Source organism: Talpa europaea (assembly GCF_964194135.1).
Source record: "Talpa europaea genome assembly, chromosome: 9".
NCBI classification, from domain to species: Eukaryota; Metazoa; Chordata; class Mammalia; order Eulipotyphla; family Talpidae; genus Talpa; species Talpa europaea.
The window spans coordinates 77,231,536-77,253,995 of record NC_140076.1 but is presented as its reverse complement, the minus strand read 5'-3'; the positions used below and the strand labels follow the sequence as shown (position 1 = coordinate 77,253,995).

Here is a 22,460-nt window from a genome sequence, read left to right as displayed (position 1 = left end):
AGGGAACAGAACAGGCAGCAGACTGACGAAATACACTGCTGAAGGGAGCAGTGGGTGGCAGAAGAGGTCTGCATGTCATGTGGGATCCTCGCTGGTGGCCAGGGATCGAACTGGTGCTGCAGAGGCTGTGGGCAGCTTTGCAGCCCAGCACTCAACCGCTGCACCACCAGGGAGGCCCGAAAAAAAAAAAAAGAATTTTATTTTTTTAATTTTTTATATTAATTTTTAAAATTTTTTACATCATTGTTCATTTTTAAACAATATTTGCTTCCCTCCACCCCCTCAGGTGTAGTCCCCATAGAGTTTCCTTCCCCAATGCACCAGTGCACCATCACCTCAGTCCCCTGTGCTCCTCCCTCCTCCCTGTGCTCCTCGCTCCCTCTGATCCCTCTCCCTCCTCCTCCCCTGCAGGATGTCTCTGGTTTATAATTGTCCATTTTTGCTTTGTGATGTTTTGTACTGTCATTTGCTGTCTTATTTGGTTCCCCTATATTCCTGGTATTAGTGAAACCATCTGATATTTTTCTTTTTCCTTGAACAGGTAGGTATTTGTATACCAATGATCACAACAACATTATTCACAAATAGTCAAACTATGTAAGCAACTTTACTGATATCTATTGACAAATAAATGAAAGAAAAATGTGGTATACACCTATAACAGAATATTATTTAGCCATCAAAGGAAATGCTACAACATGAATAAACCTTGAGAACATTATACTAAATAAGCCAGTCATGAAAAGACAAACACTGTATGATTCGAATTACATGTGATATCTAGAGCAGTGAAATTCATAGGGACAAGTTGCCATGGGTTTTGGAATGGAAGAGAATCACTTTAATGAATGGGTACAGCATTTCAGTTGGGGAAGAGAAAAATTTTTGTAGATGGATTTTGATATTGGTTTCAGAACAACGCAAATGTGCTTAATTACCACAGAACTGCATGTGAAAAAATTTTAAAACGATAATGTTGATGGGCCTCCCTGGTGGCAGAAGGGATAGAGAAGCAGCACTACGAATCAATCCACAGCCATTGCAGTACTAGCTCAATACTGGCCAGGGAGGCAACCCATATGGTGCAAAAGATCTCTCCTGATTCGCCTGCTGCTCCCCTAAGCAGTGTATTTCATTACTTCTGCCTATTCTGTTCCCCACTCTGTCTCTGGTGAATCCTCTCACCCCCACACTTCTGGTCTGTACTCCAGCTCTTATATGCATAAATAAATAAATCTTTGGCCTCCCTTGGTGGCGCTGCGGTTTAGCGCTGGGCTGTGAAGCTGCCTGCTGCCTCTGCAGCGCAAGTTCGATCTCTGGCCACCAGCGAGGGTCACACATGGCGCGACAGACCTCTCCTGCCACCCACTGCTCCCCTCAGCAGTGTACTTTGGTCCTTCTGCCTGTTCTGCTCCCTGATCTGGCTCTGGTGAATTCTCTCATCCTCCCGTGCTTCTGACTGTACCCAGTGCTTGTATAAATAAATAATCTTTAAAAAAGTAAAAAGACATGGCTTCATTTTAAAAAATAAATTAATTAAAAAAAAAAGATAATGGTGATTTTATGCCGATTTTACCACAATTAAAAACTTCAGATAAGGGCCACCCTGGTGGTGCAAGGGGTTAAGTCTTAGCACTATGAAGGGCAGCCACTGTAGCAGGAGTTCGATCCCTGGCCAGCAGGAGTTCGATCCACATGGCACAGCAGACCTCTCCTATCTCGCCTGCTGCTCCCCTCAGCAGTGTATTTCAGTAGATCTGCCTGTTCTGCTCCCCACTCTGTCTCTGGTGAATCCTCTCAAAGACCCTCCCACACACCTCTGGCCTACATACCAGTTCTTGTATGCATAAAAAATAAATCTTTAAAAAAATATTACAGATAAGATGTTGGGAGAAATGACATCTTCGTGAAGTTGTATTCTTATTCAAAAAAAAATTTTAAATGTTTTCATTTGTTCAAGTCTCTAGTGTTTTCAAGATTTTTCATCTAAATAAATGTATATGGTTAAGTTTATTCCTTGGTATTTCATCTCTTTTATGATGGAACCTCTTCTTTTATTTTCTCTTCTGGTTACATGTGCGTATATATACATATATATATTTAATGAGAATGTCCTGGTGTCCCCTCATTAATTGTTGTGCATTTACATATACCTCTCTGTGTGTATACTCACAACAAACATTCGTTTATATTTTTACATATTTATATTTTACACATTAAGGAAACAGTCACTCGTTTAATTTTTTAGCTATTAGATTTTTAGCTAAACAGATTTTCCAATATTTTGGGGGGAAAGCAGACATCAAAACATTATAGCTCCATGTCTTTCTTTTGAATATTTTACTAAAGGCAGTAAGAGATTCACTAATATATGTAAGAAACAGAGATCTACTCTTGACCCAACAGCCTCCAATAATATCTTGCAAAACCAGTTATCAAAAGCCAGGATATTGATATTGCTATAACTCACTGATCTTATTTAGATTTCCCCAGGTTCACAGGTATTTTATAGAATTTGTGTTCTATAGAATTTTATCACTTATGTAGGTTCATGCATGCACCATAGTCAAGATATAGAAAAGTTCCATCGCTGAAAGGATGGTCTGTTTTGTCTTTCTGGAATACACAGCTACTTTAATCTGCTGCTGAAATTGAATGCTGACGTTTTATTTAGCCTTTTGCATCACTGTGCCAATATATGAGGGTAAGAAAATTTTAAGTACATATCCCTTAACTTAGAAAAGTGTAACTGAAGTGATTGGCCAGCCTTAGCTATCACTTGTTGATGACACAAAGATAAGCTCAGAGCTATCACAACATTCTGTAAAGAGAAGTATAAAAAAAGATAAACTATTTACAATTTGTTTCCATAAAACAAAAAGCAAATCTTGCCAAGTTAAGATATGCTTAAGTCTTTATGCTAAGACAGGCAAAAGACTGCTATGACATTTAATGATTACATAGTTCTATAGTTTTATGCTCAGCCCTCTGCCTACATATGCCCATGCAGGTGCTCCTTGTGGCCAACTTCCCCCCTTTACAGCAGCTCTATTGCCTGCCTGTGCCTAAGCAGGCCTCTCTTTCAGCAAACCTGTCCCTTTCAGGGCCAGTGCTTTCTGCCCATTTGTGTCTATGCAAGAGTCCTTTATTCTGTCCATTTTTATAATAAATCTGCCTTCTGGATATAATTAAAAAAAAAGTAGTTCTACGGACTGATTTGTAACCTTGAGACTAAAACGAAGTCACTATAGTACTTACGACCTTGTGTTGTACAACATAAATTTTCATCACTAAAAATTATACGTTTATTCTTGAATAGAGGTATAATTAAAAAACGGAGTAATGTACCGTTATAACTCAACCAATAATATAAAGACTGTGTGCAGTCCTCCTTATATGCATATTTCAAAGTGAGCGAAAGTTGATCTTCGCCATATTCAGCAGAACTAAAGAAACATTTTCCGTAGTTTGCCATTTTTTGGGTATGTTATCTTTGTAAAAGGTTTAAATTAATGTTATGTTTGCATTCCATCCTTTTTTATGCTCAGAAAAAGTTTGATTTGAGGATTATCTGTTTCCTAACGGTTTTATGGAATTAAGCAAAATCATTTAAAACAGGAAAATGGGGTAATAGCTGTTTGAGACACTTCTTGATCACATTTATGATTGCTAACTAAACTTATCTATGACTTTGGGTCTTTAATTTAAGGAAATTGTTTTTTCTTTAAAATAATTACTTTCACCCACAATTATATATCATTAAGTAGATAAATTTCTCATAGCTTCCTTTTAAAGTCAACTGTATCTGGAATTATTTGCCCTTTAACACTCTTATTTTATATACTTTTCTTTTCCCTAATTTTTATTTCTAGGTAAGACTTGCTAAATAAAATGACATGCTCTATCCTTTCCCCTTCCCCGCCCAAGAACCACTCTTAGTTATTACTTTTGTTTTCTAGTTCATTTCTGCCTTCAGGTTTCTCAAGCACTATTCTTTCTAACAGGATTATTTTGTTCTCTTGGTAACTACTGAGTTCAATTGTTTATTCCATTTATTTTTGTTCTTTTCCATTTAATTAGTCTTTAATGGTAACTTCCCTTGAAATACAAGCTTTACCTGAAAACCAAAAATCACTTTGCTAATTAATCTAGAAACGCTGAGTTTCTGGAAATTTTCAGAAGCTGCTTTTATTATTTATAACTTTCCAGTTTTACTGCATTGTAATCAGAGTATATTGTTTGTTTTTACATTTTGTGGTAGCTTACTTAATACTCAGTTTTTGTAAGTACCATCATTATGGATTGAATTGTGTGGCCCCTTAAAATTCAAGTGCTGAAGCCCTAATTCTTAATGTGATTATATTTGGAGGCAAGACATCTAACGCTTTACTTAAGATTACATGATGACATACAGGTGGATCCTTAATCTAACAAGATTAATGCTTTTTAAATTTTTTTAATGTTTATTTATTTATTTATACAAGCACTGGGTACAGTCAGAAGCGGGGAAGGGTGAGAGAATTCACTAGAGCCAGAGCGCCGAGCGGGAATAGAACAGTCAGACTGTCAAAATACACTGCTAAGGGGAGCGGCGGGCGTGGCAGGAGAGGTCTGTCGCACCATGTGGGACCCTCGCCAGCGGCCTGGGATTTAACTGGCACTGCAGAGGCTGCGGACAGCTTCACAGCACTGTGCTCAACCGCCTGCACCACCAGGGGAGGCCCTAAGAGGTAGAAATTCTAAGAATAAATCAAAAATAAAGCTAGTGATCAAAAACTGTAACAGAAATGAGGAATGCTGCTGATGGGCTTATTAACCGAAAGAAAATGGGTCAAGAATCTGAGTTTCAGGTTAAAGGGTTAAAGCCCTCCAAAACTGAAAGGCAGAGAGAAAAACTGGAAAACCCGCCTTGTTGGAGCAGCACCCAAACTCCATGCTTGACACCACACTACTCAGGATGGAAACCTGTGCAGAGTCCTTGTCTAAACTATGCCCCTGATCATATGAGAAAATGTTCAACATCACTTGTAATCAGGGAAATGCAAATCAAAACTACAATGAGATACCATCTTACACCAGTGAGAATGGCACATATTAAAAAAACTAGCAACAACAAATGTTGGCGAGGTTGTGGAGAAAAAGGAAATCTCCTGCAAACTGGTCCAACCACTATGAAGAGCTGTGTGGAGATTTCTTGACCTACTAAACATATAGCTTCCATATGATCCAGCAATTCCACTCCTAGGTATTTACCCAAAGGACACAGAAATATCAATTCCAAAGAGCACCTGCACCCGCAGCACTATTTACAATAGCTAAGCTTTGGAAACAACCCAAATGCCCAAAAATAGATGATCAAGAAGATGTGGTACATATATACCATGGAATATTACTCAGCATTCAAAAAAGATAAACACATGCAATTTGCAGCAACATGGGTGGCGCTGGAAGGGATCATGCTCAGTGAAATAAGCCAGAAAGAAAAAGAAAAATACCGGATGGTCTCACTCATAGCAGGAATCTAGAAAACTTAAATAAGGGACCAGGGAAAAGAATAACTATAAGAAAGAAAAAATCAAAATCAACAAACAACTATGCACCAGAGACATTCTATGGGGGGTGGGGGGTGGGGAAAGGAGAGTTTGGGGTCAAAATAAGGGGGTTGTAATTGTATGGGGAATAAAAAAGTAAAATTTAAATTAAAAAAATAATAAATAATAAATAGAGAGAGGGTACTGCTGAGAAGGGGCAGAGCTATCCACTTTTTCTTTTTAAGTTTTTCAAACGAAATGAGGCACTCTATTTTGCTGGAGCTGTTGAGAAAGGCAGCTACTACCCCATCTGGCAGCTACTACCCCTTCTCACTCCTCTCCACCCAGGGGAGACGAAGTCCCTGACCTCAACAGCTGCAGAGTTCTGCCACATCTTGCCACGGTCATATAGGTGCAACTCCACCTCACACCATCCATTGTTTACTGGACCTTCTCCAACCCCCCAGCCCCACTGGTCCCTCTCCCTCTAACCCGATGTTCAAAACAAATTATTTTCTTCTTTTTTTTCCTTCATACAAAAGGCCCTTTTGTTTGCATTTGTGGCAGTGGGGTGCCAGACCCTGAAAATGAGAGCGGTTCTGACCTGGTGACAGCTTTTAGACCCTTTGCCCAGTAACACCTACCCAAACAAAAATAGAGAAAAAATATCCAAGAAATATGGAACAACAAACTGTGTGACACACACTTAAGGGGAATATCAGAAGGAAAAGAGAGAGGAACAGAAGAAATATTTGAACAATGGCTGAGAATTCCCCCAAATTAATGCCAAATACAAAACCCACTGATGCTTAATTAAAGCTCTAGAAAATGAGGCAGGATAAATACAAAAACGAAACCAAACCAAACTTCTAACTAACTTTCATTTTCAAATCACAGTAAATCAAAGAAAAAAACTGTGAAAGCAGAGGGGAACAAAAAGAAACAAAAATTATATCCACCTAAGAAATCATGCATACTAGAGAGTAGAGTGACATAATTAAAGTACTGAAAGAAGAAAAAGACCAACCTAAAATACTGTACACTATGAAATGATCCTTTAAAAGTGAAGGAGAAATACTTTCTCTTACAAAAAGTGAGGGAATGTATTGCTACTAGATGTGAATTGCAAGAAATGTGAAAAGTCAGGCCTCCCTGGTGGATCCTGGCATGAGTTCAATCCTGATCCCCAGGCAGGGAGTTAACCTACATGTTGCAGCAGACCTCTCCTGCCTTGCCCATTGCTCCCCTCAGCAGTATATTTCAATGGATCAACCTATTCTGGTCCCCACTCAGTCTCTGGTGAATACTCTCACCTCTCATGGCTCCCCCACCCCCACCCCACACCTCTGGCCTACACCACAGTCCTTATATGCATAAACAAATAAAAACGAATCTTTAAAAAAAAAGTTTCCTGCTATTTGCCAATGCTTATTAAAAAAAAAAAAAGGAGGGAGGGCCTCCCCGGTGGCGCAGCGGTTGAGCGTTGGGTTGCGAAACTGCCCGCAGCTTCTACAGTGCTGGTTCGATCCCCGGCCACCAGGTGAGGGTCCCGTATGGCGCGCAGACCTCTCCTGCCGCCCACTGCTCCTCTCAGCAGTGTACTTGGTCACTCTGCCTGCTCTGCTCCCCGCTCTGGCTCTGGTGAATTCTCTCACCCTCCGGCGCTTCTGACTGTACCCAGTGCTTGTATAGATAAATAAATAAATCTTTAAAAAAAAAAAAAAAGGAGGGGGTGCTTCCCTGGTGGCTCACAGGTAAAAGTTTTAGTGCTATCAAGCAATCCCAAGCCACCAGCCAAGCAGTCACTGCAGCATGAATTCAATCCCAGGCCAGGGAGCTGACCCACATGACTTAGCAGACCTTTCCTGTCTTGCCCACTGCTCCCCTCAGCAGTGTATTTCAGTAGATCCACCTGTTCTGCTCCCCAATCTGTCTCTGGTGAATCCTCTCACCCCCTATGCCCCACCCCGCCGCACCTCTGGCCTACACCCCAGTTCTTGTATGCATAAATAAATAAAAATAAATCTTTTTAAAAAAGAAATGTAAAATGTCTTTTAGAGAGAAGGAAAATTACACTGGTCAGAAACCTTGGTCTACATGAAGAAAGATCACTGGAGAAGGAAAAAGTTAGGGTAAAATAAGCATTTTTCTTATTCTTAATTAACCTAGCAATAAGTTTGTTCAAAATAATAATCGTAACAATGTATTGGGATATATATATATATATATATATATATTCTTACTGATATATCAGTAAGAAGCATGTATTTTCTTACTGATAAATGAAATGAATTACAGCAATGACACAGGGAACAAGGAAGGGAAGGAGGAACTTAGCTTATTTTGCTATTATAAGATACCCATGAAGCAACAGTATCATCTGAAAGCGAATTTCTATTGTTTGTTGTAAATGTATATTGCAAACACTAGAGCTACCACTAAAACATGCACAGAAAGATTGGATAAACAACTGTATGAAACATGTTACAAAATTATGCCAGAAATTAGAAATATTTGCAAGGCAAGATTCTTAAGTCTGCTTATATTCAGAAAATATCTTTTAAATGTTTATATCTGTTGCTTAAGATTTGTGGCAAATAATCAGAAGAGAATCAAAACTTCTGACAATGCAAGGCATGGGGGTGGGGTGGGGGTGCAGGCAGAAATCTCTTTAAAAAAACAAAACAAAACAAAACCATGGGCCACCCTGGTTGTGCAAGGGGGTTAAGCATAGCACTGTGCAGCTATCCGCAGCCTCTGCAGCACAAGTTGGATCCTCGGGCAGGGAGCTATCCACATGGCACAGAAGACCTTTCCTGTCTCTCGCCCGCTGTTCCCCTCTGCAGTGTATTTCAGTCGATCAGCCTGTTCTGCTCCCCACTCTGTCTCTGGTGAATCCTCTCACCCCCCACACCTCTGGCCTGTACCCCAGTTCTTGTATACATAAATAAATCTTATTTAAAAAACACATTATTGGGCCTCCCGGTGGCGCAGCAGTTGAGCGCTGGGTTCCGAAGCTGCCTGCAGCCTCCGCGGCGCCGGTTCGATCCCTGGCTGCTCCCCGGCCACCGAGGGAGGGTCCCACAAGGCGCACAGACCTCTCCTGCCGCCCGCTGCTCCCCTCAGCAGTGTGCTTCGGTCCTTCTGCCTGCTCTGCTCCCCGCTCTGGCTCTGGTGAATTCTCTCACCCTCCCGCGCTTTTGACTGTACCCAGTGTTTGTATGAATAAATAAATAAATCTTTAAAAAAATAAAAAACACATAATTAAGTCAAGTATTTTAATAGAAAAATAAGCATACATTTTCTTTTCAAATGAGGACCACTATGTGATCTTATGAAAGTACTAGATGCTGCATTTGAACTCCATATTCCAGGTGGAAGTCTAAAATCTACGCTCTTTCACATATCATATTACCCCCCATTATCATCAATAGTCAGTCAAAACCTATTACTAGAGGAAGCTTAGATCCTTCAGAGACTATTACGGGAATCAAAAGAATAACAATATGAAAATTATGTGATGTGTGAACTTTTACTAGCAAAGAGCTCTTCTCACTATACATAATTTAAGGAATAAACATAAAATGCCAATGAATTCGTCAGGTTTTTCTTTATCCTATTTTATTCCTCAAGAGAAAAATCACCACTACAGCACATATCTAATTTAACCTGTAACCTTTCTCTAGATTTCTCTTCCCAAATCCCTATATGACTAGTTGGGGAAAGAATACAACTTAGAACCATGTACCCAGTGATTTCGGCTGACCAAGTGAGGGCAAAAGGAAACAATTTCTCTTTCATCATGTATTTCAACCTTTCCTCCATATTAAGTTTCATAAAAGCTCCAGGGTTTGATATCTTAGAAGGCCTTTAATTCTGATATTACTTCAAAAGTCTTCATTTCTATGCAGCTGTATTTCAAAATTAATTAGCAGTGTGCAGTTATGGAGCAGTCTGTATGTGAGGGTCTCTGGAGTGATTTAGTCATTAAAATGAAATAAAAGATATGAACATAAAATCATAAAAAGCAAAATGTGAATTAGCAAGTCAATCTGTTATTTAGGCTTAATTCTCTGGGACTAAGAAAACTTTGCCTTTTATCAATTAGGTTCAATAATGACTTTTTCCATTAGCAAGATCAACAATGAAATGAGAATCACATTCACCATACCTCATTATGTACACCATTAATATAAACCACAACACAGGTTCAAGCAGATATCCCTAATATTCTACAGTTTAAGAGAAAGTGAACTGCTCAATCAGCCCAATGCAACTTTTTCTAACAGATTAGAAAAGTTTCTATTACAAAATGAAAACAAGAATTGAGGACACACTTTATGAAACTAAGTATGGTAGTTTTAATCTTCCTGGAATATTTATAATAGTGGCTTACAATAACAATACAAGGGATCTGCTTTTTCCCCACAATTTATGGGTGCATACGCTTCCAAACAGATATTATTTTGGGAAAAGAATAGCAGCTTGTTTTGTCTCCACGATTTAGGATTGATCATGGCCGCCCCCTTAGCTATCTGTTTTGAGTAAATAGAGGGAGAAAAGAAGGCTTTACTGAAATGTTAAGATCCAGGCCAATTTGCATAATAGCTGCTGCCATGCACAAGCAGGGCTCAATGCCAATTGTACTCTACTACAAAATAACTCTAGCTGAAGCAACTTCCAAAGTAAACAATCAATATGGGGATGAGACAATAACACTATTCAAAGAAGGACCAGGAGATACCTACAAACCATTAGGTCTTCTTGCCTAAATGAACTTTTGTCAACAAGAACAGGGGAGTGGAAAGGTAGCAGCAGGATAATATGGACTTGTATTCTGGACTTCTTCATAAACTGGTATAAGAATGACAACACTCATAGATGGCACTCAACCCACAGACCGTATGTTGAGAGAGAAAATGACCATCTTCTCCTACATAGCAAGTCTCAAATTCTCTAGTGAGAGGTAAAGAGTGTAAACATACAGAGAAAACTGGTTTTAAAAAAAGGCAGAGGGGTCTCCCTGGTAGTGCAGCACTGATAGCACTAACAAGCTATTACCAGCCACTGCAGCACAAGTTCAATCCCCGGCCCGCCAGGGAGCAACCCACATGGCTCAGCAGACCTCTCCTGACTCGCCCGCTGCTCTCCTCAGCAGTGTATTTCAATTAGTCTGCCTGTTATGTTCCCTACTCTGTCTCTGATGAATCCTCTCAACCCCCACACCTTTACTCTACATCCCAGTTCTTCTATGCAAAAATAAGGAAATCTTTAAAAAAATTAAAATTTAAAAAAGGCACAGGGCCTCCCTGGTGACACAAGGGGATAAGATGCAAACTATGAAGCTATCCGCAGCCTCTGCAACACGAGTTCAATCCACAGCTAGGGAGCTACCCAAATGGCGCAGCAGACCTCTCCTGCCTTGCCTGCTGCTCCCCTCAGCAGCGTGTTTCAGTTAATCTGCCTGTTCTGCTCCCCACTCTGTCTCTAGTGAATCCTCTCACTCCCACACTGCTGGCCTGTACCCCGGATCTTAGACTCATAAATAAATCTTAAAAAAAATAAAAATTAAAAAGGCACAGGGATAACCGTAAAACCTCATTGCATAACAACAAAAGTTTCACTTGATAACACTTTTTTCGTGGATGAGTCACTAAGATGTGTTAAATGTTTTCAAAAGGTGTTTGACATATAAAAAATGTTTTCCTAAAGCAAAGTCTAATGTGAGGTTGCTACAGACAACAGAGATACTATGAATAGCTTAGTTTACCACTGTGTTGTGATAACATACTTAAAGGAAACTTTTTGGTTGACCTATTACAGGATGAAGGGTTTCTAAGGGTATTCACTGAAGTTGTCCTTTACCAGGAAATTCACTGAACACTCACATATAGTAGCATTTCTACCTATCAGTAATTTCTTAAAAAGAGCAAACTATAGGGCCTCTCCTGATGGCGCAGGTGGTTGAGCGCCATGCTGTGAGGCTGTTCGCAGCCTCTGCAGTGCCGGTTCAATCCCCGCCGGCCAGTAAGGGTCCCACACGGTGAGGCAGACCTCTCCTGTGGTGCCCACTGCTCCCCTCAGCAGTGTATTCCGCCCATCTACCTGTTCTGTTCCCCGCTCTGTCTCTGGTGAGTCCTCTCACCCTCCCGCGCATCTGGCCTGTACCCTGGTTCTTGTATAAATAAATAATCTTTAAAAAAAAAAAAAAAGAGCAAACTGTAGATTGTTGTAAAATAAATCTAGAAGTTTTACTATGTACACTTCTAGAAAATGAGAGTAAATATTTAGGAGCAGTTGTTATAAAACTATATGCAAAAGCACCATCTTAGTGCTGGTGAAACAAATCCTTATCCCCAAGCTATATTTTGGTGGTTGCAGTATTTGCTTTATGCTTACAGATCTTATCCCACAGTTCACAATCTTATTAAACCATTTTTTAAAGCATATTCTGAAATACTAGAAGGTGTCACTTATATGGGAAATATAGAGAAACAAAGGAAGAGTTTGAAAAAGTCAAACTTTAAAACTAGGTAGGGAGGCCCCTCAAGGTTAACTCAAGGGGTTAAGATTATGAAACTCTCCACAGCCATTGTAGCATGACTTCAATCCCCGGCCAGGGAGCTACCCACATGGCGCAGCAGACCTCTTCTGTCTCACCCGCTGCTCCCCTCAGCAGTGTATTTCAGTACATCTGCTTGTTCTGCTCCCCACTCTGTCTCTGGTGAATCCTCTCACCCTCCACACCTCTGGCCTGTACCCCAGTTTTTGTATGCATAGATAAATAAATCTTTAAAAAAATAAACACCTAGCCCTTGAAAGCTGACCATAGAACTAAGGCACCCAGGGCCTCCCCGGTGGCGCAGCGGTTGAGCGCTGGGTTGCGAAGCTGCCCGCGGCCTCTGCGGCGCCGGTTCGATCTCCGGCTGCTCCCCGGCCACCGGAGGAGGGTCCCACATGGCGCGCAGACCTCTCCTGCCGCCCGCTGCTCCCCTCAGCAGTGTACTTCGGTCCTTCTGCCTGCTCTGCTCCCCGCTCTGGCTCTGGTGAATTCTCTCACCCTCCCGCGCTTCTGACTGTACCCAGTGCATGTATAAACAAAAAACAAACAAACCAGCAAAAACAAATAAATAAAGCATGCCTCTATTAAAAAAAAAAAAAAAAAAAAAAAAAAAAAGAACTAAGGCACCCAAATAGAAGGATGAGAACCAAGTTGGGAGAGAGCAGAATTGACTATGGTGGTAGACAATGGGTGCTTTGGTAGTGGGTACACTACAATGATTGCTCCTGGGGAAAAACGGAAGAGCCTATACTTATAAAATACTAACTACTGGGTAAACCAACAGTATTTCAATAAAATAAATAAAAATTCATTCTCTGATTAAGAAAAAATAAAGTCACATTGTGGAAGTTACAAAAAATAAAGTATATTCTGTGTTAAGAATGCAAAATTAGGGCCTCCCTGGTGGCGCAGCGGTTGAGCGCTGGGTTGCGAGGCTGCCTGCAGCCTCTGCAGTGCTGGTTCGATCCCCGGCTGCTCCTGGTCACCGGAGGAGGGTCCCACATGGCGTGCAAACCTCTCCTGCCGCCCGCTGCTCCCCTCAGCAGTGTACTTCGGTCCTTCTGCCTGCTCTGCTCCCCGCTCTGGCTCTGGTGAATTCTCTCACCCTCCCACGCTTCTGACTGTACCCAATGCATGTATGTATAAATAAATAAATAAATCTTAAAAAAAAAAAAACTTTAAAAAAAAAAGAAATGTAAAATTAAAATAAGTTCACCCTGGAATGATTTAAGGAGCATTCACTAATAAAAGACAAATAAAATTATTATAATATAATGTGATATATGCTAAAATCAGAAAAATACATGCAATAGAAGCACAGAGGTTAGATTAAACTCTGCCTGTTAGGGTTCCAGAACATTTCACAGAATTGGGTTACATTTAAGAGTCTTTCCACCCACTCATCCTCCCTCTTTTTCTCTACTGCATACTGAAATCTTTTCTTTTTCTTTTTGATTAAGGAATTCGGTAACCATAAATCAATTTTTCTAAGTTTTCATTTTTATCTTAGATAACTTCTTGAGGTTAAAACAAAGGGAAAAATGCCACCTTCTTTTTAGGGCACGTAGGAGAATTTCAAGCTCCACTTGTTTGACAATTCCTAACTGTCACAATGAAGAAGTTAAAATGAGAAGTTACCAAGCTCTCCTGCCTTTGGCTTGTATCTGTAATTTCCTTAGAAATCTTCTATTGTCCCCTACCCATACACGCAAGGACTAGACAAGGAACTATAGGAAAGTCACTCAGCAATTTGGGAAAAAAAAAAAACAAACCCATAAAGGTTCACTCTTGTTTCACTGTTTTTTTACTGAGAAAGCTACTCCTGAGTCCTACAACTGTAAGGCTCATTTTTCTGCTTTCACATATACTCTCAGATGTTAGTAATTCAACATAGTTTGACTAAAAACAGCTAAAATATTCTAGTATATGTATCTACCATCTGTGCATTTGTGTCAAAATGCTTCTGATTACCTCCTAAATCTGATTTCCTAATATAGTACCAAAACTTTGCACTGCAAACTTGTATACTTGACTTTGAAATGTTTTCTCAAAATGAAGGTAAAATATATATAGTATATTAGGACTTGCCTGTTAAAAAGCAAAGAAGAGTAGAAAAAGACCAAATTTAATACAGAATCTGTTTAAAGAGTGAATTTAATAATAATTTTTTAAAAAGACTTATTTATTTATCCATACAAGAACTAGGGTACAGGTCAGATGCGCGGGAGGATGAGAGGATTCACCAGAGACAGAGCGGGGAACAGAGCAGGCAGACTGACAAAATACACTGCTGAGTGGAGCAGCAGGTGCGACAGGAAAGGTCTGCAGCACCATGTGGGACCCTCGCTGGCTGGCCAGGATCGAACTGGCGCTGCAGAGGCAGCGGACAGCCCCACAGCGCAGATCTCAACTGCCTGCGCCACCAGGGGAGGCCCAATAATAAGTAATATTAATGGCACCGTATTTTGCTAATCTGTACTCTCCACCTAGAGAACAGATTTTGGAAAAACTAAAGTTTTAGGAAGACCATAAACCCAACTGGAATAAAGATTCATATTTATGTTAAAGGGCTCCAAAGGAGCCAAAGACCTCCCTGGGAGGTTTTTATCCAATAATATATACCTCTCTTAATTCCTGACTTTAAGCACTTATTAGTACAAAGTGATATTCATTTATAATGAAAAAACAAGGTTATGAAATAGACCCTGAATGACACCCTCATATTTTTCCCACCTTTAAGATTAGGAGGGGAGTAGAGGCTATTAGATGAACAACAAAAGTTTTCTTATCTTCTAGTACAGAATTCTAACCTACTAGATTTTGAAGTAGCTGGTTAAAAAAATCTACACATGTAATGTCTATAATCTTTAACAAGCCAACAATACCCAAGAGTCATGGTAAGCCTTGCCAATTGTACCCTGAGCCCCCAATACATGTCACATCCCTTTTACCCCTTTAATAATTAAATCCTTGTAACTTATCCTTAAACCTGAACTCGAATGCCACCTGCTGTTGCAGTTCTGTGCTCAAAAGCTCTACAAATCTGCCCCACTATTATTACTGCTTGACTTTCATTACTGCATGAAGAACAGGGCAGTTCATTATTAACAGATTTGTAAACAAAATTCAGATACTATATCTTTGGTAGGATTTAACATTAGTTATAAATAGTAAGGTTCTTTCTTACTACAAGAAATCCCAAATTTGTCAAATAGAAAATCTTTCTTAAAAAGCAATTTTAACTTTAAAATATTTCCTTCCTCCTTCTAAAAGGAAATCTAATATGAAGTAGGACCACAAGACTTTAAAAACAAAGAAACAATTCTAAGAACAAATGAATGAGCTCATGCAACTGTTTTAAAATTTAAAATTATTAAAAGCGAGTCTGGAAAGGTCTGCTGTGCCATGTGGGTAACTCCCTGGCCGGGGATTGAACTCGTGCTGCAGTGGCTGCAGATAGCTTCATGGGCTGCGTCTTAACCCCTTGTGCCACCAGAGAGGCCCCAAAATTCTGATTTTATAAACACTCTGTATATGTTTCTATTATGGAATATCACATTACATCATAATGACTGGTTTATTTGCACAGGGTAGTTTATGGAGGAATAAATAAGTAAAAGGATGCTGTGAGTCTAGACTAGAGATTATATTCAAAATTAAGTGATACAGAATTCAGCCCTTCCTTTGTGAAAAGTACAAAGTAAAAAAAGTAATCCCTTAAGTCATTGTTTAAAGTGTAAGAGACACAATGAAAACACATATTTAGGGTAATAAAATGTTCTGAAATTAGATAGTGGGTGCTTGCTTTGGCAGCACATACACTAAAATTGAAATTAGATAGTGGTAATGGTTGTACAAATTATGACGATAATTTACCAAATATACTAAGAAACCCACTGAACTGTATACTTTTTTTAAAGATTTATTTATTTATTTATACAAGCACTGGGTACAGTCAGAAGCGCGGGAGGGTGAGAGAATTCACCAGAGCCAGAGCAGGGGGCAGAACAGGCAGGAGGATCGAAGTACACTGCTGAGGGGAGCAGCGGGCGGCAGGAGAGGTCTGCGCGCCATGTGAGACCCTCCTCCGGTGGCCGGGGAAGCAGCCGGGGATAGAACAACCAGAGCTCAACCGCTGCGCCACCGGGGAGGCCCTGAACTGTATAGCGCTGGGTTGCGAAGCTGCCCGCAGCCTCTGCGGTGCCGGTTCGATCCCCGGCCACTCCCCGGCCACCGGAGGAGGGTCCCGCATGGCGCGCAGACCTCTCCTGCCGCCCGCTGCTCCCCTCAGCAGTGTACTTTGGTCCTTCTGCCTGCTCTGCTCCCTGCTCTGGCTCTGGTGAATTCTCTCACCCTCCCGTGCTTCTGACTGTGCCCAGTGCATGTATAAACAAAAAAACAAACAAACAAACAAATAAAATAAATAAAAACATGCCTCTATTAAAAAAAAAATGAACTGTATACTTTAAAAGAGTGAATTACATATAGTACTTGAAGTATATCGATAAAAAAAAATACACAATTTACCTAAAACTGGATTAATCTAACATAGGGCGCAGTTTAAAGAAACAAAGTAGAAAACCATACACACTGCTGCTATTTAGCAGAAATGCCAAGAAAGCCAAAAGGTAGTAATATCAAACCAATTTCTGTCCTCAATATTTTACCTCAAAACAAATGGAATTACTGTGCAGCAATTTAAAAATTGCTAGGCAAATTAGCTATATGGAGCAAGAGGTAAGATCTTATCATTATCATCTATATATTTTCTTATTAAAGAAACTATACTAATCTATCAGTTCTATAATTTAATAAAATCTCAGGCCAGTAAGCCTTAATTAGAATACGAGGATTCATGTGCGTTTTAATAACTCAATAAAAATCACTTTACTGAAATTCAAATTACATCTCCAACGAACTGTTTCTTAAATAATCTATTAAGTCAGGATAGGCGTTTCTTTTCTAAGCAGAAAACCATCTTTTGGAAGGGGAATTATAATTAGGGCAGTAAATTTTGTTTATAATTCACTGGGTTCATTACGTCCACTCAACTAGGCTAACATAACATCAAATAAACTATTCACTGACAAAATGTTAAGCCAATAAAGCATCAAATTTCAGTTCTCTCTGACCTAATTTGTAATCTATATAGTGGAACTGAAATATCTCCCAATCTCTTTCTGTTCACACAGTTTTAATTTTTAATTACCTGCTACAGGAAAAGATATTTTAGCTATTTTTTACTTATCACAAAAGCACATGGGTGGGAAAGGCTTAGCTATGTAAACTATCCAATGTAAGTAAGCTATGCTATACATTTCCAAAATCAGAATTTTGTTTAAATGCTAGAACTGAATGTACCATTGCCTATTCTCCTTTTAAGTTAATGTGTGACAGATACAAGTAAATATTATGACTTCCACCTCTACTTTCACTTTCTTAAATACTGCTATAGAAGAATGAATATCACTGTGACAATTTGAGATAACAAAGATACTACTATATGATGCTGCAAGGCAGCAAAACCAAAATTTTTACAGTAAATTAAATGTATTCCTGTCCACTATACAAAAACAAAAATGAGACAGAAAAATCTGGTCTAGAATTAATAATGAATATATTTCTTATAAAACAAACAGGTGATTTCTACCATAGCCATATGGCAGGCTAAATATGGTAAGAAGTCTTCTATTACAATAAAATAGTTCAATTCAGCATAAGATGTAACGTTTGCTACACTGCAGGCCTCACAGGAACAAAACTACTAAAGAAAAGAAAAATCTCCAAGGATACCAAAAGAAAAGATTGCTCAAAGTTTAAAAGCACGAAGCCATGGCCTAGAGGCAAATTAGGACTCCCAGGAAAAATGTTAGTAATATTCCCTAATTCCTGGCACAACAAATTCAGAATATTAAAGGAATTCATTCCTCAATTAAGTTCCAAGTTCAATTACAGATAAAAATGAGAAAAATACGGACTTTATAATTACTTGGACAAGTCTGAGATAAAATTTCTATTTTTACTGAAATCATATTAAGTTTATCAATTAACAGGCAAGAATTCAAGTAGTACTCTAAAATATGAATAACGAAGATGAGCCCCACCCAATATAAAACATAATAAAAAGTATCATGTTGACAAACATTAGAGACACAAAATGGAAAGTCAGACCAGATCCAAGCACATAAGGAAAGTCAACAGATGGTAAAAGGTCTCATATTTGAGGAGTAAAGATACTTAATAAGTGTTGGAACAACTATTAGCTATCTGGAAAAAGATAAATTTGGATTCACAGCATTTATTATATATCATGATAAACTCCAAACAGATCAGAGATTTCTTTTTTTAATTAATTAATTATTTATGCAAGAACCGGGGTACAGACCAGATTCACGGGAGGGTGAGAGGATTCACCAGAGACAGAGCGGTTAACAGATCAGACTGCCGAAACACACTGCTGAGGGGAGCAGTGGGGCGAGACAGGACAGGTCCGCCCTACCATGTGGGACCCTCGCCAGCCGGCTGAGATTGAACTGGTGCTGCAGAGGCTGAGGACAGCTTCACAGCGCTGCGCTCAACCGCCGGCGCCACCAGGGGAGGCCCAACAGATCAGAGGTTTCTATGTTAAAAACTGAAACATAAAAAGTCCTGAAAAATACATAAGGAGAGCCTCCCTGGTGGCACAAGGGGTTAGCATGCAACCTATGAAGCTGTCCACAGCCTCTGCAGCACAAGTTCCATCCCCGGCCAGGGAGCTACCCACATGGCACAGCAGGCCTTTTGTGTCTTGCCCGCTGCTCCCCTTAGCAATGTATTTTGGTTAGTCTGCCTGTTCTGTTCCCTACTCTGTCTCTGGTGAATCTTCTCGCCCCCCACAACTCTGGCCTGTACCCCAGCTCTTGTATAAAAATAAATAAATCTTTAAAATAATGATAATAATAATAATAATTACATAAACAGTTGACCAAAATCATTCTGTACTAACCAGGACAAGAATCTCTCCCCCTCCTTGTTTTTGTCTGGACACTGCTGAAAGAAAAAAAACCGTCCCTTTAAAAGAGAAAATGCAGCCTTTGCAGCGCTGGTTCGTTCCCTGGCTGCCAGTGAGGGTCCCACCAAAAAAAAAAAAAAAAAAGAAAATGCATACTCTATCTATGTGTTTAACGGAAATTTAAGACCTATTATTTGCTATAAAGATAGCATCAACCGACCACTTTTAAAGAAACAGGGAAATGTTTGTTAAAACAACCTTGCTTTAAAATAAAACCCCAAAGTTTTCATAGACTACTATCATTCTTCACAATAGTCACTCTTTCCCTCCTTAGCCAGTGGTGCTTAATCTTTTGAGTCATGAACCTTTTGAGTATCTGGTAAGAGTTATGTAAAAATGAAGTTAAAGACACAAACTTCTGCACAGATTATCATACTCTGAGGACAACCAACTATACCCAAACCTTTCCAAAATACCAGGTTGTGAAGCCCTACCTTAAGCTGTAAAAAGGAAGGGAAAACATTCATAAGAATCAAATAACAGATACCATATGTAAATTTAATTATTTATATAACTATTTAAGATAGGTATTACTAGTGAAAACCATGGCTCAGTAAGTAAACCAAATTGCCTAAATACAGTAATAAAGCTGAGATTTGAATTTGGTTCTGACTCCTTAACCCATGCTCTCCATTATCTTTGAAGAACCAATTAATATATTCAACAGCAGTTTTGCAACTATATAGATAACTTCTTTCTAAAACCCAGACTGCACTCTACTACAAAAAAAATATGTGGGATATATATTGAGAGTAAGTAAATATTATGGGTGAAATATTTTCAGTACAAAAACTTCATGATTATGCCATTTAAAAAGCACTATAGAAGGAAGACTATAGACAATCATCTGCAGTCCTTTACAAATTGACTGAGCAAGATAAGCTCTAATACTATTTCAAGTAAAAAGGTCTAGATAAAAGCGTTCACCAACCCCATGAAAATGCTTGAGGTCAGTGGAAACAAATATTATCTTCATTTCACAGATGACGAAAATAATATTCAGGGTAGGTTAACCAACTCCAAGATTCATCCAGTTTATTTTCTTTAAGAACAGGGCCTCCCTGGTGGCACAAGGGGTTAAGACGCAATCTATGAAGCTAACCGTAGCCACCGCAGCACGAGTTGGATCCCCAGCCAGCGAGCAACCCACATGGTGCAGCAGACCTCTCCTGACTTGCCTGCTGCCCCCCTCAGCAGTGTATTTCAGTCAATCTGCCTGTTCTGTTCCCCACTCTGTCTCTGGTGGATCCTCTCACTGCCCACACCTCTGGCCTGTACCCGTTCTTGTATGCATAAATAAATCTTTAAGAAAAATTTTAAGAACAGGTACAAAATCTTAAAAAAAATTTATCATCTACTCATTCAGTTGATATTTATCAGTAAAACATCCAAGTTAATTACATTTCTTTGATTTGCGCAGAATGGCAACTATTAACAATTTCTGGATGCCACAGCAATTTGGAAAACAAATAGTCCACATTGTTATTATTTCTGGAACATATAGAAAGCACATGAATTTGCCATTAAGGACCTAATAGTAAGGCCTCCCCGGTGGCGCGGCAGTTGAGCGCTGGGTTGCGAAGCTGCCTGCAGCCTCTGCAGCGCTGGTTCGATCCCCGGCCACCGGGTGAGGGTCCCACAAGGCGCGCAGATCTTTCCTGCTGCCCGTTGCTCCCCTCAGCAGTGTATCGTCAGTCTGCCTGTTCTGTTTCCCGCTCTGGTGAATTCTTTTACCCTCCCGCGCTTCTGACTGTACCCAGTGCTTGTATAAATAAATAAATAAATCTTTAAAAAAAAAAAAAAAAAAGGACCTAACAGTAAAGTCAAGTTATTTCTCACTCTCAGGGATAGTCAAAAGTGTTAGGTCAATTCTTTCTCCCTACCTCTACTGTATTACTTATGTGTACATACAATGTAAATCTTCATGTGGGCACATATTATATCTACAGTCTAAAATTAGATATTATAGGGCCTCCCCTGTGGCACAGCCGTTGAGCGCTGGGCTGCGAAGCTGCCTGCGGCCTCTGCAGCGTTGGTTCAATAGCTGGCCGCCCGCGAGGGTCCCACATGGTGCACAGAACTCTCCTGCCACGCCCACTGCTCCCCTCAGCAGTGTATTTCCTCGGTCTGCCTATTCTGTTCCCTGCTCTGGCTCTGGTGAGTTCTCTCGCCCTCCCATGCTTCTGACTGTACCCAGTGCTTGTATAAATAAATAAATAAACAAATCTTTAAAAAAAAAAATTGGGTATTATATACAATGACTATAATTTGCAGTCAGCACATGATTTAAAACTTTACTAAAAAAGTAAACAGAGTTATGAAAAATTAGTCTTTATACTTGGATAGCTACCAGGAAAGTGGGGACAGTTTTTAATATATTAACTTGCTTTATGAGGAACAACAGGTATTAATCCTCACAAATTCAATATTCTTTCCACTATACAACATTAGGAGTAGCAATCTGGGTATATCCATTAAAATATTTGCCATAATTCAACAAATACAAATATATTCATTTGTACATCTCTGAAAACAGCCTCAGCCTATTTTAGGCACAGAAAATAAACTATTTGGAAAAGACATATGAAGATTGAACTAAAACTTCCTAGATGATGTATGAAAGTTAGATAGGAATAGAGAATTTCAAACACTTAATGATCACATATTGTGGGGAATTCTACTCACCCGTTTTGAAGGACAGTGTTCATTCTTTTCATCTGTCATCTTCCCACTTTTAAGTGCTTTTCTTGGGTGCTTGATAGTTGTTTTTATGGCAGGTCGACATACATAGTTCTCCAAGTTCTTTGGAGGTTTTTTAGTTCTCTTAGCCTGAAGACCAATTTTCAATTTTAAATTTCCCTCTGAAAAGTTCGTTTCTTTCACTGAAAACTGTTGCTGTGCATCAGTCAAACCATCATCTTTCCCTGATTCAATGTTTCTTTCCCGACTCCACTTGCGAATATCCTCCTCCTCCTTTGTGTTGTTCTCTAGCTCCACTTCTCTCTTGCTGACCAGTGTGCCAGTATTGATGGCAGAGGGACTCTTTCTTGAAAATCCTTCGGAATCAGAACCCAATCCTAACATAGCAGTATTTCTAGGGTCCATCACAAGTGTATGTTATTGCCAAGAAATCTTAGGAAAAATTTTACAGAACTGTGTTCCATAAAAAACAGGGATCTCCAAAACTTGCAAACAGCATCTCTTTCTCTGCAGGACAGACCATAACAAAAATTTATCAGAATAGCGCCAAGTATTGGTTAACATGAGAAATGGATATAGTGGGAAAGGGTCAAAAGGTTAGGAAGAATCCACAATC

At 39.5% G+C, this 22,460-nt stretch overlaps 1 protein-coding gene across 1 annotated transcript in view; it reads right to left on the bottom strand.

Moving 5' to 3' along the window:
* Window positions 1-22,249, bottom strand: part of ASH1L (ASH1 like histone lysine methyltransferase) — a gene marked incomplete at both ends in the record, with an annotated part of 171,352 nt that extends 149,103 nt beyond the window's left edge. The window contains one exon of the mRNA XM_084243812.1: window positions 21,830-22,249. Coding sequence (XP_084099938.1) covers window positions 21,830-22,249 — 420 coding nt within the window. The remainder of the gene's footprint in view (window positions 1-21,829) is intronic.
* Between the last annotated feature and the right edge of the window lie 211 nt (window positions 22,250-22,460).